At 42.2% G+C, this 19,304-nt stretch overlaps 1 protein-coding gene across 4 annotated transcripts in view; it reads left to right on the forward strand.

The window, feature by feature from the left end:
• LOC310677167 (disintegrin and metalloproteinase domain-containing protein 9-like) overlaps positions 1–19,304 on the forward strand; it is a 33,134-nt gene that overhangs the window by 10,942 nt on the left and 2,888 nt on the right. For all 4 annotated transcript variants that reach the window (XM_083439626.1, XM_083439625.1, XM_083439627.1 and 1 more), the window contains exons 5-22: positions 344–422; positions 2,810–2,886; positions 4,700–4,910; positions 6,318–6,383; positions 6,468–6,539; positions 7,940–8,112; positions 8,883–8,967; positions 10,822–10,943; positions 11,387–11,558; positions 13,207–13,296; positions 14,230–14,425; positions 14,547–14,652; positions 15,408–15,582; positions 17,051–17,131; positions 18,014–18,119; positions 18,400–18,532; positions 18,782–18,854; positions 19,118–19,170. In XM_083439626.1, the coding sequence (XP_083295752.1) occupies positions 344–422; positions 2,810–2,886; positions 4,700–4,910; positions 6,318–6,383; positions 6,468–6,539; positions 7,940–8,112; positions 8,883–8,967; positions 10,822–10,943; positions 11,387–11,558; positions 13,207–13,296; positions 14,230–14,425; positions 14,547–14,652; positions 15,408–15,582; positions 17,051–17,131; positions 18,014–18,119; positions 18,400–18,532; positions 18,782–18,854; positions 19,118–19,170 (2,070 nt within the window). The remainder of the gene's footprint in view (positions 1–343; positions 423–2,809; positions 2,887–4,699; positions 4,911–6,317; positions 6,384–6,467; positions 6,540–7,939; positions 8,113–8,882; positions 8,968–10,821; positions 10,944–11,386; positions 11,559–13,206; positions 13,297–14,229; positions 14,426–14,546; positions 14,653–15,407; positions 15,583–17,050; positions 17,132–18,013; positions 18,120–18,399; positions 18,533–18,781; positions 18,855–19,117; positions 19,171–19,304) is intronic.

Consider the following 19,304-nt stretch of genomic DNA (forward strand, 5'->3'; position numbering starts at 1 on the left):
ATAAGCACAGCAGTCTTATGAACCAGGTCTTCAGTATCAGAAAGGCGCCGCTCCTGGAAAACCTTAAAATTATCACCAGTCATTACTAATAGAGGTCAAAGTGGACTGTGGCTGTGTAAACGCGCCAGTTTAAAATTGATTCAATGCATTTATTTATTTTATCTATTTCACTACATTTATGCACTACTTGATTGTAATAAAACCTCAAAGCGGTTAGAAACCTCATCCAAGGGACAGCCTGTACTACCCCACATTAAATTCAGATTTTCCTGATCGGCAGATAATGCAGTAAGGAAAAGAAATCCAGCATAAAATCACATGCAATGTATTTTTATGCTTTCAGAAACCTTATTGGTGAGAATTTTATACTATATACCTACAGAAAAGATGGCAAATTGGAGACTACTCCCTTCAAATCTGAGGTACAGTGATGGTGGAAGTCCCCCTCCCTAATGGAGAGACCCCTTTTAGCAACAACTGATTCACTAGGCTGCTATAGATTAATAACTGGCTGCTTTCAATGAGGATGCAGGTGATGTAATCCCATCTGAAGCAGCTACAGTGCCCCAGGGAGTTGTCTCACATGCCTGATACCTTTATCTTTCTTGGCCACCTCAAGAAAGGTATTTTTATAGCTAAACAAAAAGATAAGGTATGTGTGTGGGAGAGAGGCAACTCTCTCAACTATGTCTTACTCAGAATTGGCCTGCTGACATAAATGGATGTAACTTAGTCATGTCTAGTAATTTCAACAGACCATGCAGAGTAAAAACTTAGGGCTCATCAAGACTTGCCCTTGCCTCGCGCCCACCCCCTCGGGAAAACCTGATCTTTACCGCTGAATCACAGCAACCATCAATCACTTTTCTCCAGATTAGCAATTGCTCTGATTTATTCCTAAAGAGCAGGTTTTCTGGTGGAAAGCAGTGCAGCAAGGGCAAATCTGCTTAGACCCATGCCTAGAAAACTGCTTGGAAAGTGCTTTGCAGGCATTGGTCAAGAGCCTGTCTGGATGAGCCCTTTGTTGAAGAAGAGTAAGAAGAGGAGGAGTTGGAGTTTGGATTTGATATCCCGCTTTATCACTACCCTAAGGAGTCTCAAAGTGGCTAACATTCTCCTTTCCCTTCCTCCCCCACAACACACACTCTGTGAGGTGAGTGGGGCTGAGAGACTTCAGAGAAGTGTGACTGGCCCAAGGTCACCCAGCAGCTGCATGTGGAGGAGCTACACCACACTGGCTCCCTTGGTTTAAATGCTCTAAACTGCTATAAGATTATTGGTCAAAATTGCCTCATGTACCTGGAACAGCCTTCCTCAACCTGATACTCTCCAGGTGTTATTGTTGTTTTGAGGCTGGCAGGCTGCAGGGCACCAGGTTAGGAAAACATGGCTTACAAACTGTAATATTACCAGCCAGAATAAGAGAGAATAGAGGAAGGTTGGATCAACTCACTTCCAAAGGGGAGTGGGAGGTTATAGACCTGTCCTTACATTGTGATCTCCTAAACACAGTCCTTGCTATGGTGTGGACCATTTTCTTCTTCTTCTTTATTTGGCAATCACTCGTAGTCGAGTAAGATTGTCTTCCATGAATATGGTCTTAACAGTGTGTCCGTGACTGTGGAGGCCAATTCTGGATCCACATGTCCTTCCACAGTGGGACATAGGTTTCTGGGCGGGAGTTGATCATAGTGAGGATTTGCCAAACATGCCTTCCTCTTAGCATGTTTCTCCCTTTCACCCTGAGTTTGTGCTTCTTCAGAGTTAATAATAATAATAATAATAATAATAATTTATTATTCAAACCCCGTCCATCTGACTGGGTTTCCCCAGCCACTCTGGGTGGCTTCCAACAAAAGATTTAAAATACATTAAAACATCAATCATTAAAAACTTCCCTAAACAGGGCTGCATTCAGATGACGTCTTTGGTAGAGGCTATTCTCCAATTGGAGCAGTCGCAGGCCAGTGTTTCTAAATTATCTATGCTTATACTGCATTTTTTAAAGATTTGCCTTGAGAGCGTCTTTAAACCTCTTTTGTTTTCCACCAGCATTTCATTTTGCATTCTTAAGCTGGGAATAGAGTAGTTGCTTTGGAAGATGATAATCAGGCATCCAAACAACATCAAAATAGTGTTAATGCAGAAGGCAGGGTCACAACGCACTCACCTGCAGGAATTCAACCGCCTCATTGACTCAGGTCTTTGCATCTTCCAACTATGAATTTTTCCTCTGGGCTTTTCCACAGAGGTAAATAGCTGACACCAGGCCCTTCTCCTCCAAGGCAGGGGACCTCCTTAACCAAAGTCCCCTCAGTTGAGTGCTTTGTGACACTGTTTGGAATAATGTTCAGTGATAATGCATTCAAAACAGAACAAAAGCACAACCTAAAACCTGTAAAGCAAACCGTATAAACAGGATAAAAATCTTTCTAAGGCAGATTATAATAAATTTTAAGCTACATTTAAAAAGCACACAATAAATAATGTCAGCATGTAAAAAGTCATTTGCATCCTTCCCACAGGGGAATTGATTGGCAGTAGAAAGGGCCTATGGTGGGGAGGGGAAACCCCAACCGGAGGCGGCTCTGAGGTGGCCTTAACCTCCCTTCCTCTCTCTCCTTAAATCCTTATCACAGGATGGTTAGTGAGAAACAGGACTTAGAAATAAGTTGCATCAGAATCCAGAAAACTACATAGTGTGTGTGTGTGTGCCAATTTGAGTAAACATAGCATAGTTGTGTACACCAAATTACAGGTTGCGTCTGTTGTTTGCATAAGAGAAACACTATTAATTGTTTGGTTTCAGGCCCACTGTTATTACCGTGGAGTTGTTGAAGGGATTGAGGACTCTCTGCTTGCTCTCAGTACCTGTGATGGCCTTAGGTACTACCTTTTCATTCTAACTTCATTTTGAGGCAAATACGTTTTAATCTGTTTGACATTTTATTTTAGAATCAATGGGAGTCTGAGCGCTTCCTTTTGCTACATATTACACACACAATCTAAATCTATTGCCTATTTCTTGCCCCTGAAAAGCACTTCTTGAGAAATCAGTTTCATTCTGGGGAAGCCAATATTGCAAATTGATTCTCCATTGGCCCACAGTACAGCTGTTTGAAAACAAATGGAAGTGGTCCTGGCAGTCCAGGGGTGTAACCCCACCTGCCCAATGTTGTGTTGATTGATATAAGAAAACAACTGCTCCTTTCCCCTTATGGGGTACCCAAGAGACCATATAGAGTCCTTTTGTGGGTTCTCTATCAGTAGGAGAAAATAACAGAGACCAACCAGAGAATATTGAGAAGCAAAGCAGTTAGTAAGCCTGATCTTTATTAACTGTTGCAACGGGGTGCTCCCCCACACACAGGAGAGAGGAGGAGGACCCAGAACAAAGGTGTGCCCACCCTTATATAGACATTTTTAATTGCCCACCCTGGAGTCCAAGACCCCCCCCCCGCCAGAAACATCATACATACATCACAGAAGGGGTGTAGCCCAAGACCACCACACCAGATACATCATACCTATATCATAGAAAAGGTGGTCCACAACAGAAATCTGAGTGCGTTGTTTATCTCCTGTCTGGCAAGGTACCTGATTGCAGGTATCTGGGTTTTGGCCACACTTTTGTTATTATAACTACAGTGGTACCTTGGGTTATAGACGCTTCAGGTTACAGACGCTTCAGGTTACAGACTCCGCTAACCCAGAAATAGTCCCATGGGTTAAGAACTTTGCTTCAGGATGAGAACAGAAATCAAGCTCTGGCGGCGTGGCGGCAGCGAGAGGCCCCATTAGCTAAAGTGGTGCTTCAGGTTAAGAACAGTTTCAGGTTAAAAACAGACCTCCGGAATGAATTAAGTTCTTAGCCAGAGGTACCACTGTACTTAATTCCTGAATCTAGGTCACAGGTCACAGGCTCACACCCTGTTCATATCTTGAATGTGCCCTTAAGACAGGATTTGTGAGGACAGGATTTGTGAGGAAAGAGACAGTGGGGAGTTTTCCCACTTTGACCTTGCAGAGAAATATTTGAGGTCAATTTGTTCAGGACCTTTTCTATGGCGTTTCAGACATGTGGTATATATATACAGTTATGAACATTTATTTTTTATGTATATGACCTTAAATTTCTTATAACAGGGTGTATACCAAGATCACAGTCAACCTTCTTATAGAATCATTGAATTGCAGAGTTGGAAGGAATCGCAAGGGACATTTAGTCCAACTCCCTGCAATGCAAAATGTGGGGCTTGAACCCACAACACTGAGATTAAGAGTCTCATGCTCTACCGACTGAGCTATCCCAGCAGGGTGATTCATTCATTCACCTGGGGCCTGTGCAGGGCAGAAAAGGCACAGATAACCTGATCACGGTTTTCAAATGTGCATCAAGGAAACACACCCCCATTCTTGTAGATGTCGGGATCTAGAATCAGTCTAGATTGAATGCAGCCTGTTGAATATGAGCATCAATGATCCTGGATTAAGAAAAGAAAAAAAGTACACTTTTGTGCTACTAATCAGTTAACTTGACTAGCCTTTCGAGAAACTTAACACACTTTATATATTGTTGTAATAAATGCTATTGCTACAAATGGTTTAGCAGTAGTTAACTTAGGCTGAACTTTTATCGATGTGGATGGGGGTGAGCAGGACACGGCCAGGTAACTTTTCTTGCTTTCTGTGGTTTCAGGGGAATGCTCCATATTGGCGGCAAGCGATATGGCTTGGAACCAGTCAGTGGATCAGATCGATTTGAGCACGTCTTCTATGCATTAGAAAACTCTCCGCATGAGCCCTTTTCATGTGGTGTGCCAAATGATGACCACGAGCAGAGCACAGAGACTTTTCTCAAATACACAAATATCTCACACAGTCCCTTCAATTCGGACAAAATTCTAAGGGTAAAAAGCATTCGTACATTGTTTTTCGAAAACAGTCCACCTTATCTAAACTCTTTATTCCATCTTTTAGCAACAATCCTTCTGACATTGGTGGTTTATTTCCAACAAGTCTCTCTGTGATACTTTATTTCCATAGTTAAAATATTCCCATGAAAAAGGGGCAAGGATTAAATAGAAAAGGATATTTTCATACTGAGTTAATTTCAGATTAACTCAGATAATTTGCATTACACCTTTCTGCTTGCTCCATACCCCAGGTGAGTCAAATTATTGTGGTGTTGTTAAGATATATGGTTTTATCTACACACGCAGAGAGAGAGAGAGAGAGAGCACTGCACTCCAATAGATCTTTCTTCCCCGTTGGTTTCCAGGGAACCTCTAAGTCCAGTTTAGGCTCAGCACAGAGCAAGGCATGTTTCTCTTGCTCACACAATCTACTTAGACTATACTTCATGGGTAGGCAAACTAAGGCCCAGGGGCCGGATCCAGCCCATTGGCTTTCTAAATCTGGCCCACGAACGGTCCGGGAATCAGCATGTTTTTACATGAGTAGAATGTGTGCTTTTATTTAAAATACATCTCTGGGTTATTTGTGGGGCATAGGAATTTGTTCATCTTTTTTCCAAAATAGAGTCCGGCCCACCACATGGTCTGAGGGACAGTGGACCGGCCCCCTGCTGAAAAAGTTTGCTGACCCCTGCTATAGTTCTTATACCTAGAATCATGTGGCAGCCAGCTAGATGAGATGAGTGAAGAAGAAGAAGAGTTTGGATTTGATATCCCGCCTTTCACTCCCCTTCAGGAGTCTCAAAGCGGCTAGCAATCTCCTTTCCCTTCCTCCCCCACAACAAACACTCTGTGAGGTGAGTGGGGCTGAGAGACTTCAAAGAAGTGTGACTGGCCCAAGGTCACCCAGCAGCTGCATGTGGAGGAGCGGAGACGCGAACCCGGTTCCCCAGATTACGAGACTACCACTCTTAACCACTACACCACACTGGGGGAAATGACTAGCATCTCTTAGTTGTGGCTATTGCAGCCTTGCTTACTCTTTGAGATGCTGATTTTAGGGCACTTAATTGACCAGCCAAAGCCATTACCTTAGAAAAGGAACTTGTTTGGCAGGTTCCACAGCCTCTTCTACTAGATTCTAACCCTTACTGGATACAAGATCACATGATGAGATCCAAGGACATAATCTAGACTGACCCCAACTTACAATGGTGCATTAGGAAATTTGTAGAATGCCAGTTCAGCCAATGAATTGGCCTTTTCCTTGGATGCCTGGCACCTCCTAAAACATTTTATTTATTTTTTATAGTTAGCTTATCTATTTAAAGTACTTCAAAATAAAAAAAATGCAGTGTGGAAATATATGTAATGCCATGTGGTCTGTTTTCCTTGTTACAGAGAAGGCGAGCCGTGTTGCCAGAGAAAAGATATGTCGAACTGTATATGGTTGTTGATAAAAACAGGGTAATTTCTCTCTCAACCCAATGCATTTTGCCAAAGTATTTGAATTTCCTGCTCTAGAACATCTTATATTTTGAATTGTTTCAGTACTTGCGGAAGAAATCTGATGCTGAAGCTGTACAAAAGGAAACAGTAGAACTGGCTAATTATGTTGATGGGGTAAGTCATCACAGAGACATTCATCAGACTGTGCTTTATCACACTATTTTGCAGAAAATGTCAAAGCACAACAGTAATATTTTCTTCAGCAACTGGATTATATCAAATCAGTAAGTGTTCAGAGGCTAATTGCATGGCCTGCCTTAGCAGAATCAGGCTCTTCTCATGTTCAGATGTGTAATCGTTTTGTTTATTGCCAGGCTTTGCATACTGTGGACTTCAGCAAAAATTGTGCTTAACAAAAGCATACAAAACTGTAAGATTTAGGTTTGTGATCCTTCAGAATATTTAAGAGAGCTGGGAGCTGGGAGGCGCCGCGTCCAGCCTCCGCCTCTTCCCCACTGGAGGAGCTGCCCTCCAGCCACTGCCCACCTCCCGCAGCCCCTCTGGCAGTACCGTCCTCCCTAAAAAAAACTCTGGGAAAAGAGGGGGGCGCTGGAGAGAGCTTTGCACCATGGCACCAGATATGCTTAAGACGGCCCTGCCTATCAGTAAAATTACTCTTTAAATTAGGATATAACTAGGGATAAAAATGTTGCCAGAGCCCACTTCTTTGGTGTTCTTAAAAAAATGAGCGCCACAACTCCAGAGTCGCCCGCGACTGGACCTAACAGTCAGGGGTACCTTTACCTTTTTACTTACACAATAGCAGTGTAAAATGGAATTATATCAGGTGGAGAGCTCTGCCAACTGGCTTAATGCCCTGTTAACTCTCTTTACTATACCTTCTTACCAATGGTAGGTAGACAGGACTGCCCAGTAACCTCCCACTACCACAGTTCCCTACATCTTGAAAGGCATTGCGAAGCCATGTTTCACTACTGTTTCAGCAGTGTCAATTGCTACTCCTGTCCCTTTGCATTGAGTATGTTGTGGATTTTTTTAATAGCTCAAACCCCACAGTTGCTCATAGGCTCCTTGCGACTTAGAAATATTAGCACCACCACCCTGCAACCTGGTGTGGTTTTTAAGAGCCCATGAAGCCAGTTTGGCAATCACAGTACTTTAGGTCATTTGTGAATGTGTGCTTGTTACACTAAATTCCATTACACTCCTGAAGAGTCCTGTTCCCCAACACAGATACAATTCTCATTGGGAGCAATGGCCTTTGGTGAAATGCTTAAAGGTTGGTTGACTGTGGGATGTGAATCATATGCAGAGCTTGCTTTAGATGTACATCTGTATGCATGATGGGGAGCACAATTCATCAAAAAATGTGTTGTCTTTACTGTGTTGAATGCATAACTACTGGGAGCAGATGAAGCAGAGGTGGCTCCTCTACCTTCCTTGTAGCATGACGTTCCTTTGGGGGTAGAGGTGGACAACCACCAAGGATTTGGGGGAGCAATACCTAATCAGATTCTTATATCTTCCTAATAATGACAATTTCGTATGTGCAGATGTTCAGTCCTTTAAATATACAAGTTGTCCTAATTGGGCTAGAAATATGGACTCAAGGAAACCCCATAGATGTGGATAGTGGTTCAGCTGGAGATGTGCTGGGCAAATTCGCATCCTGGAGGGAGACAAATCTCCTGAAGAGATCACGAAATGATGTCAGCCACCTCATCATGTAAGGTTTTCCCCTCTCTACATAAACCTGTCTGTGATTACCGACTGGGACCCTGAACTCTTGAGATTCTGCTGCTCAAGGGAACAACTCAGTTTAGGAAAATGTCGCCAACTACACTTTACCTGCATGCTTCATAAGCTTTGTCTGGTCACATGTGTTGGTTTTCCCCTTCAGAGTGTGCAATTTTAAGTTCTGAGAATTTGGCAGAAGATGTGGGTTGAGTGCCTTGTGTGTGTTCTTGTTTTTTTATCTTGGGAACTGGCCGCTATTTAAAGAGAGGTTGTGGTTCATGGATTAATCCAAGGTGGAGAGGGATAGGGCTGAGAACAAAAGTGACTGGCTTGATAGTTGTGTTAAGTGAGGAGAAGAACATTTCTCCCAGCCCCACCATCACCCAGCCACAGAACACATGTGAATCTAGGAAGCTGCTCAGACCGCTGGTCAGTGGCTCTCCAGGGTTTCTCCCAGCCCTGCAAGGAAATGCCAGAAACCTTTGAACCTTTGACCTTTCTCGTGCTTTGCCACTGAACCATAACCCTTCCGCATACCTGGGCTTTATACGTTCCTGGAGTTTTAGCAGAAAGAACTTTAACAAACAGGTCTTGACCTTATTCCTGCAAGCAGGAGGACTCAGCATGTTTTTTTTTTCTGATGTGAAAGTTGAAATTCTTGTATGTTCTGTTAGATTCCGTATTAGATGTCACAGATTGCACCGCACAGCCCAGAACATATTTGAAACGCATTACATTCATTCTTTTCCTGCATTGCAGAGGGAGAAGTGCATTTGGTGCAACGGTTGGAATGGCTTTTGTTGGCACAGTCTGTAGTCCGAATCACGGAGGGTCAATCAGCACAGTAAGTACACTATATTCTCTCAGTTGTGGACATGTTGGCCTATTAAGTAGAAGATGTTTGCACCTGCTGTGCTAAATCCAGCCAATTCAACAGGACCTTAAGATTTGCCATGAGGCTGCTCGTTATATTTATTAATTATTTTATTTAAATACATACACATACTGCTTGACAGTAACAGAATCTCAAACTGGTTTGCAAAAAAATTGTTTTTTCAAATATGTAATGAAGGGCTCCACAAAGCAAGATGTCTTAGCAAAGTGTCCTAGCAAAGGCATACCTACATCTACATTGTATACATTTAGTCCAGTTCTTGATTATGGCAGAGCTTCAGTCAATTTTTGCCTTGATTATATGTTTAGACATGCAGTCAACAGCAAAACAAAATAACCACTCATTAAAAAGGATTATAGTGAGCAGAATGATAATTTCTGGTATAGCTATCTGCAGTGCGATGGGAAGGAGAATCTAATTTTGTACTATGATAGCTCAAATTCTATTTCAATTAAAAATGAAAATCAAATAGAACCGTATGTTTTCTTATTTTTAAAATCAATCCAACCTCTTGCACAGGTTTCTGTGATTTTATAAGGCATGATTATACTTTTTGAAGCATATTCCATGGACTGCACAGTGCAGTTCTCAACATCTCTACTTGGAAGCAAACTCCACTGAGTTCAATGGGACTTGCTTCCAATAAGTGTATATAGAATCAATGCTTAAGAGCTGTGCTTTCAAATAAAATAAAAAATGACAGTGTTAAAAATGGAAGCGAAGGGTGTTGCAGAAAGTACTAGATGCTAGATTCCATGCTTGCTGGTATCGCTGAGGGCTGATCAACACGAGCTGGACAAATCCTAACTTGAAGTAGAACACTATGCAGTTAATTATGAGTTGATAAAAGATTGTAGAACATGGACTTCTATAATATGAGTAATAATTATAGGGCAGAAGTTTACTACAGTATTCTTTTTATAATGATCTATTTGAACTATTCATGATGTGTTAAATAGAATCGACCACTCTCTCTCCCCTCCATGAAACAGGATACAGTAAGGGAGGGGGGCAGATAATTAGTTTTTGCCTAGACAACAATATACTTTGAGTTGGCTCTTTCTGTACTACTCTGGTAAGTCTCTCATACGATTGTGCCTATGGGTGTTATTTAACTAGACATTAGCGCTAAGACAAGGGGATTTCACACTGTCTCGCTCTGCATACCAGCATTTCTGCTCCAGAGGATTGGAGAAAACCCCAGAACCGATTTAGTGGGCAGGAGACAGGGCAAACATTCCCTTGCACAAGGAGAAATCCTTGCACAGATGGAACATTCTCCATAGAGCTAGGCTGAATACAACCATAGATGTGTATTCATATTTCCTTGTTCCATTTAAGCAAATGGAGTGAAGAAAAGAGAACTTTCCTGCCTTTACTATGATGGATTGTGGGGAAATGGGCTGCTAATCTGTAAAACAGTAATGGGATGCAAAATTTACTATGTAATAGTATACATTGTTTGGAAGTCTTTGAAATATTAAGCAGTTTAGAAATGCTTTTTAAGTAAATAAATATGATATATGATATATGATATAAACCATGTTCTCCCAAGATCCTGAATTAACTTCCCGCTAGGGGATTTTCTTGATTAACCAGGAGTGTTGCTCCTGGTAGTAGATAGATCCCTAGGGAATTTGCAGTCTAAATTTTAATGTCAGAAAGAGAGCATGGGAAGAGAGAATAGAGAAATGAGGTATCTGTATATGGTTTTTTCCCCCTGTTCATATAGGGAAGGAGGATCTGTTGCTCCAGAGGTTCTGTCACTTCACATAATGCTAACACTGTCGATCTCTTTGCCAGTTTAACCATGACGCTGTGATAGCTCACGCTACAGTTGTTGCACATGAGCTAGGACACAATTTGGGAATGAATCATGATGACGGAAGATGTCCAGGTCAATACATTATGCACAGTTCAGATAAGTAAGAGCTCTTATTTATTTTATTATAGCAACTTGCATTATTTATTTTTAATCTGTAGATTGGGGGTCTATCTGCCAATCTTCTGTTGGTGCTTAAGATCCATTAAAGGCCACATCTGCGCTATACACATAAAGCAGTACCAAACCACTTTAAACAGTCATGTCTTCCCCTCAAAGAATCCAGGGAGCTGTGATTTGCTGTGACTTCTATTAGATTCACAGATTTTCAGAGTGATTTAACAGTCAATCCCTCTTCTCAGGTGGGCCTTATGAGTGGCCCAGCTCTGTTCCTTTCCTTCTTTTGCAAAAAGCACACACGGTTTTCATTCTTTAAAGTGGGAAGTAGATGGTACTGAGAAGACGATGATTTCTAGTGTCAAAATGCACTACTTCATAGTCTGGACAAATAGATATGCAAAACACAGGCAATTTTGTGCTTTCTAGTGGGTCCAAGAACTTCAGCAGCTGCAGCGCCAATGATTTTGAAGACCTCATCTTGAGAGGCAGAGGAACTTGCCTTCGAAATCCTCCCAAGCCAAGTGATATTTATACAGAGCCTGCCTGCGGCAACAACATTGTGGATAAAAATGAAGAATGTGATTGTGGCACACCAGAAGTAGGTGTTTCTTGAATTAATATTATTTAGATATAGCATTTGGTGCATTAATTTGTTCCTCCCACTACCCCCACCCTGTGCAACAGCGAGTTAGTGAATTTTTTTGTCCAGTGCTACTCCAGACTGAGTCAAAGAACAGGGCAGGGGAAGAGGAGGTTTTGTATCTTGTTTGACCACCCTGTCACCCTGACAGCTGTGGAGGTTACCACTGCTCTTGGCAATGTGCACCATTTCTGTCTCCTTTCTTCCTCACACCTGCTCTGTTAGGCATGGATAGAGGAAAGGGTTATGAGAACAAGGAGAAATCCATGTGTAACAAGAGGTAAATACTTAATAATCACATTAAGAAGGAAGGGATCACGAAACGGGAAGTTTTACTGCCATTTATAACACTGAATGGGGGTGGTGCAGATTATGCTCATAGGTACCAATTGAGACTTTAATCTTGTATCATCAACACTGTAGTTTGTAGTAGAAGAAACTGCTAAATTTGTCAAACTAGTTTATTTATTCATAGTTGACTGGCCACAGCTGGTCCTGTAAGCACCAACCATTTGCATGTATAAAGAATATATGTGTTTTCAGTGACACAATGGGTGTAATGCTTCTTCAGGAGGGAATAGGGTTTCTACACCTCCCTTATCTAGATGGAGATAAATTAGGGTTGCCATATTTTGAAGAGCAAAAAGGAGGACACATTTGCCAACTTCCACTTTTAACTACAAATCACTATGATGACTCTCATTTTAAATACTTCTACTATATGTAGGCTATAGAAACTGTGATATATTGCTAGTGGCAATGTTCTCAACTTTCAACAAACAACCTTTAGATGTCAATGTGTGTCACCACAGTTGGAAGTAAGCTGGCCCTGCTGTCGACATGACATCAATAGCAGCTCCACACATCGGGCAGTAAACAGCCTGAATAAATGTGGACTGTGCTATACAGACTCCACTCAGGATGTGCTTGAAAGTCAAACTGTATCCCTTCAATTAGTTGACTAGTACAGCAGGGCAACAGGTTTTTTCCCTCCACCTACTGGGCTAGTTTACTCGATGCACACAGCTTTAGTTAGCATCCAAATTATGACATGCATCCTCCACCCCGGAAATCTTTAGTGTCACAGTCCTTAATTTCAGTGCCTCAGTCATCTTCTGCCTTGTTCTGTGTAAGGGGTAGAGGCGTCCTACATGTGCACCTCAGACAAAGAGAGCTGTACAAGTAAAAACCACCCTCTCTTCACATCCACACACCCCTGGCTCCCTTTTTAAGTCCCTGGAGCAAAGATGAAAGATTCCTACAGAGCACTGGTTCACTGCAATGGAAACTGGTGTGGGGAAATGCCCAGCCAAATTCTCTTCTCTGCCCACCTTCCCAAGCAATAAACTAGAACACGCATAGCGTGATTCTGACCAGATCTACTCAGAGGCAAGTCCTAGTGAATTAATGGGGCTTTCTACCTGAAAAATGGGGGGTTATAATTGGAGCCCTCCAAATCAAAGCCTCTAAAAAGAACAGAAGACACATGTGCGCCCCCCCCCAGTTGAAGGGGGCTGTCTAAGGAGGGATTCAGTGGGCAACTAACATAAGTTGCTTTTGACAATTTAGCACTCAAGTGTCCAACTGAAGTCTTTTTTCTTAACAGGAGTGTACCAACCCTTGTTGTGATGCTGCCACATGCAAACTAAAAGCTGGATCAGAGTGTGCTGAAGGATTGTGCTGTGAGAAGTGTCAAGTAAGCTAGATTGCCCTTTCTGTACACATGCAGCACAATGCTATGCTTATTTACCCAGAAGCAAGCCCACTGGAGGGCGAGGAGCAGCCATGAGGTGTTAGCGAACAGAGCTGTGTGTGTCACCCTGCATGCCCTGCTCCCCCTAAGCTAGCTTAAGTGTGGCGGAGGATGCTGACCCATAACCAGTGCTGAAGCAACATTGAGCTGCTGGTTCAGTGAGGAATGTAAGAAGGCACTGATTTCTGTTCCGCCTTGTACTTGTCCTATGCAGTGCTGTTTCCATTCCACTGCAGTTTGGCTTCTGACAAAAACAATGCTATTCGTTTCAGTGCCCTCTATGGTGAAATTTTACATAATTCATTTGTAATCATTACGTTACTCTACACCATTAATTTCATTGCAAAGGAAACAATGCAAATGGAAGGCATGGAGGTAATAAATTACATACCATTTGCACATTGAAAACAGCACCAATGGCGAATACCGATTGCATCCTGCATCAATTTCTGTTCCAGATATAGGATGAATACACCTGCAATTTCTGCTTGCATTTCTTGCAGAATTCGCCAACATCCCTGGTTTCAGAACATGGAATTGGCGGGGGTGGGAAGTGTTCAGAGAGCTCCATCTTGTTCTTCCCCTCAGGCAGCAAAATTTACTGGGCTGGCCCTGCTTCTTGCCCTTTTTTTTTTTTGCCATGGTTGGAACAACAGCACCTTCTGCCATATTTCCTTCAGTATAGCTAGCAACCCTATCAACTTACCCTTTTATTGAAGCTGAGCGCAAGGAATTGTTCCTGCCTCTTCTCCCTTTTTACAAGCTTCTGTCACAGGCATTTTTACTCCTCTTTCTCCCGCGTCAGTTCCACGTATTGTTATAGCATTTTTGTTATGGTTACCAAGCAAACGAAATAAATAAAATTCTGTTTTCTAGTTCAAGGTTGCAGGAGTGCAGTGCAGGCCAAAAACGAATGCCTGTGATCTCCCCGAGTATTGCAATGGAACATATCCCAACTGCCCAGATGATGTGTATATCATGGATGGCTACCCATGCAACGATATGAAAGACTATTGCTATGCTGGAATTTGTCAGAATTATGATTCTCAGTGTGAATCCCTCTTTGGAAAGGGTATGTTTTAAACGGTTTATAGCCCGTGTAACACAACTGATATTAAGTTCGCAGAAACAGCTATGTTACACATTAAGAAAACGGACTATTTTTGACAAATACGGTTCTGTTCTTTTTATAGGAGCAAAGAAAGGGCCAAATGCGTGTTTTGAAACAGCCAATAGTAATGGAGACAGGCTCGGCAACTGTGGAATGTCAAAAGGAGAGTTTGTTAAATGTTCTCAAGCGTAAGTACTCAGGAAGTCATATTTATACTCTGTTGCTTCATGGACACTGAAACCCTGATGGATGATAGGCAATGGCTTCATAAACTATGGTTTATGAAACTGTAGCCAAGCACCAGAGGCGGTTTTAGGTGGTTTGACTGGTGCAGTCACACTGGGTGCCACGCTGCAGAGGGTGACAAAATAATGCTTTTAGAATGGAGTGCAAGAGGCAGGGGTGATGAATTTTAGCATCACACAGGGCCCAAAGGGCTCATCTCACACTTCCCCATTTACCATCATGCATTGGTTTTGACACAGATTCTATTTGGCATCAAGCCATTCTGTTTAAAGCAGGGGACCCCAGCTTAATGCTGGTTAACAAATCGGAATACCATCCTGGTTTATTATCCTCATTAGTTAAATGATATTAAGCCAGAGTCCCCCAGTTTGGATGTAACAGGGAACTCTGGATTAATGCAGGACTGTCGAGCAGCTGGCACACAATGGGAAGAAGAAACACATGGCCACAGCGCTTTCCCACAGCTTTATAAACCATGCAGGATAGCTGCTCTGAAGCTGAGACATGTGGTCCAGACTTTACGCTGTTAAACTGCTAATATGGATCATCTAGTTTGTACAAACATGTGATTGGAGCAAACAAACTGGAGCAAACAAAAGCATGTATGCTTGTATAAACATTAGAAGATGGGGGGTATTTTGATATTTACTCTGGTGTTCCCTACTTTCTTAATTTTTGTATTTCATTTTTATTGCAGCAATAGCCTATGTGGCAAGATTCACTGCACATCTGTCAGTCAACAGAATCTTCCATCCCAGATATACAGCCAGATTCAAAATGGTGTTAGGTGTGTGACTACTGATTTTGCTCTGGGATCAGATGTTCCCGATCCAGCTTTGGTTAACAGAGGCACAGCTTGTGCAGAAGGGAAGGTAAGAGAGTGTCTTTCACATCACCAACTCCCTGCTCGAGGATATAGCTGCAAACAGGATTCAATTACAGTCCGAGTTATGTCTGTATTTCCAAAACTGCCTGTCTGTATTGTTTGTATTGCCAACCATTTTTTTCTAACCCTATCCCCTGACAAGCAGCAATTCCACAGTTGCCGCTATTCACTTGCTACCTGCCATATAGCTTTAGAAGACACAGATGCCATACCTGGGAACAAAAAGCCAATTTGTATCTCATGGAAACCTTATAATAAACCATCCACAGAAACCGGTTCCTTAATTGTGTGCTTCAGGTTTCAGATGTACAGTGGTACCTCAGGTTACCTTGGGGTGTAGCCCAAGACCACCACCCCAGATACATCATACCTACATCACAGAAAAGGTGGTCCACAACAGAAATCTGAGTGCATTGTTTATCTCCTGTCTGGCAAGTTACCTGATTGCAGGTATCTGGGTTTTGGCCACACTTCTGTTATTATAACTACAGTGGTACCTTGGGTTACAGATGCTCCAGGTTACAGACTCCGCTAACCCAGAAATAGTACCTCGGGTTAAGAACTTTGCTTCAGGATGAGAACAGAAATTGTGCGGCGGCGGCACGAGGCCCCATTAGCTAAAGTGGTGCTTCAGGTTAAGAACAGTTTCAGGTTATGAACGGACTTCCAGAACGAATTAAGTTCTTAACCCGAGGTACCACTGTAATGTTAAGCCATTGTTGGAGTTATATGCACAGGCTGCAGCAAGCCTCATGCTGGCACCCAGCCTCCTTCCCTCTCTAGCACACACCAGAGGATGAGATTTGAAGCATCCGCTTCCATCTTTAAACTTAGCAGAGTCTCCCACTGTGCCCAAACTCTGGTTAGTTAAAACACTGGCTACCCAAACAAATCAGAATCCTAAACCGTGATGTGATTCTAGCTTGCTTGAACCAACTAGAGTTTAAAGTATCCAGACTTCCTCACATTCCAACACAAAGGTGTGGCGCAGTGGTTATGGTGCTGGACCAAGACCTGGGAGACAAGGGTTCAAATCCGCTTTCAACCATGAAGCTCACAGGGGGACCTTGGGCCAGTCGTTGCCTCTCAGCTTAACCTACCTCACAGGGTTGCTGTGGGGATTAAATGAGGAGAGGAAGACCCATGTATACCACCTTGAGCTCCTTGGAGAGTAAAGAGGTGGGATATAAATGCAGCAAATAAATAGTTGAATGTGAAATCTTTTGCTCTCCTTTTATTGGTTGCAAAAGAGTTGTTCAGGGGAAGGAGGGATGGTGTGAGCCCAAGGCTTATTGTGGTTCGTGCAGGTAATTCTAAGCTATGGTTTAGTGTTACATCCAAACTTATGATTTAGCGTGAAGTCTGAGCCTGCCCGTTGTTTCTGCATTACACTTTGGTATTTTTAAAGACATACTTTCCAACTTCAAAGCTTGCGTTCCTTTTTCTTTTTTCAGGCCTGTGTTGATTTCAAGTGTGTCAATGCAAGCCTGCTTGGCTACAATTGTGATGTAAAGAAAACATGCAATGACCGTGCAGTAAGTAAGAAAATGATGATCCTATTATTCCAGTGGTAGAGCAGAAAAAATATTCCAATATTCTGGCTATAAAAACAGTTCAGCTATTGAGAAGATTTTCTTGCAGCCTTTATTGCCACCAGAAACAATTGCTGTAAAAGAGTGGGCAGCATGTGGTTTGAATAGCTATTTCCTGCATCTCGCCATCAATTTTGTGAAGCCCTCTTAGTATGGCTTTCAGACCAGTTTCAAAATCAGGATTCTGCACTATACAGAATCGTAATTCTGAACCTGTTTTGGTGGTCTTTTCCCATGTATCTGCACAGTAGCACCAAACATGCCACCCTGAGCTCCTTTGGGAGAAAAGGTGCGATATAAATTTAATAAAATAAGAAAACAGCTTGTTTTTTATTTAACAAAATTTATATACAACTTGATTATAGCAAAATCTCTAAGCAGCTTACAAGAAATATCAAAATGATTAGCAGCAACAATTAGAAACATTTAAGAACCATTAAAATATTTGGCAGCCCACCTGTTTTGTACGTGGGAACTATCATGCATGCTGCTGGTTTCAGCAGACACAATCTGGAGCCAGACAATGTTAGCATCATGGAACATATTTAGAAATGGCATATCACTAAATCAGGCCCGTGCTCTTTATTCCATAGCATACATATCTGTCGTTTGCTCTGGTTGTACTCATTGCGTTTTTTCTTCCGAAGTCAAGGAAAGCTGTTCATCATAGCATTTCCTCAAGGAACTCAGAACATAATGGTGCCTAATGCAGGGGTGGAGAACCCTCTGTTTGTTCATAGACTTCTGCTCTCATCATCCCTGACCAACAGCTTCACCATCCCTAGCCTAATTCTTCACCTCTTTTTTGGTCCTTCTTTCCTGTAGGTATGTAACAACAAAGGCAATTGTCACTGTGATCCTGGATGGGCACCTCCTTATTGTGACAAATCTGGATACGGTGGTAGCATAGACAGTGGCCCAACTCACATAGGTAAGAATGAGCTAGAGCAGGGTTTCCCAAACTCGGCCCTCCAGCTGTTTTGGACTACAATTCCCACCATCCCTGACCATTGGTCCTGCTAGCTAGGGATTATGGGAGTTGTAGTCCAAAAACAGCTGGAGACCTAAATTTTTGAATCGCTGAGCCATAGAGATTAGGCTGGGTATGAAGAAGGTGGTGCTGCATGCGGAACCTTCTCTTCTGCTGCACCATGACGTTAATCCTAAATTAAAAGCAAAACAAGTAATTTTAATTGCCTTTTCTCCTTTAGATACATCACTTCGTGATGGCCTGCTGGTGTTTTTTCTGCTTGTGTTGCCTCTGCTAATTATAGTAGCGGTTGCAATTGTCAAGAGGGATGCAATTAAAAGACGTATTTTCAGAGGACAGAGAAGACGCCAAAGGTATGCAAAGAATAAGATCGATTTTTAAAAACCAGAAATGTGTGCTGCATCTGTGACAAGGTTAAGATAGGCAGTGTTAAAACAGTGAACAGCAGCAAAATACTGTATCTAAAATAATGAAAATCAGTTGTGGCCCCAGGGCTTCGGACTGCCTTCTCGCAGAAGACTGTGTGTACCAGAACCAAATTGAATATTTAATGGAGAAAGACATGTATTATGTTAACCTACCTGTTTACATTATGTTTTAAGGGCTGAAAATGCACGGCAAACAAGACAAAGCAGCACTCCAGGTGGACCAAAGCCACCAGTAAATAATAGGCGGGTAAGAATATTTATTTTTTTAATCGCAATGTCTTCTTTGAAGTTACTGCGGATGAATGAAGTTTGGGCTAATGTTTCGGCTATCCATAGGCGCTGTGCATTTGGCAATGATTTTCCATTCAGAAATGCAATTCTGCAGAAGGTTAGATCAGTTACATTAAAACAGTGCATGGTATTTTGCTAGAATGAAAAGATGCAGTAAGTTTCACTGCTGTGGTAAGAACCATTAATTCTCCTTACGATATATTTCTTTTCCCTCTGCAGCCTACAACGTCAAATTCTGGAATCTTTACGATATCACACTTTCCTGCTCCAAGGTTTGCACTTTTAAATCTTTTTAGCATAATTTTACAGGCATCTGTGCCTACAATCGGGGCAAACATTTAAACTGTGCAAAGACTGGAGATTCAGCAACATTTGAACTGCCCACTGAATCCCTTCTCAGAGAGTC

The sequence above is a fragment of the Podarcis tiliguerta genome (genome assembly GCF_965153285.1).
Source record: "Podarcis tiliguerta genome assembly, chromosome: 5".
In the NCBI taxonomy this organism is placed as follows: Eukaryota; Metazoa; Chordata; class Lepidosauria; order Squamata; family Lacertidae; genus Podarcis; species Podarcis tiliguerta.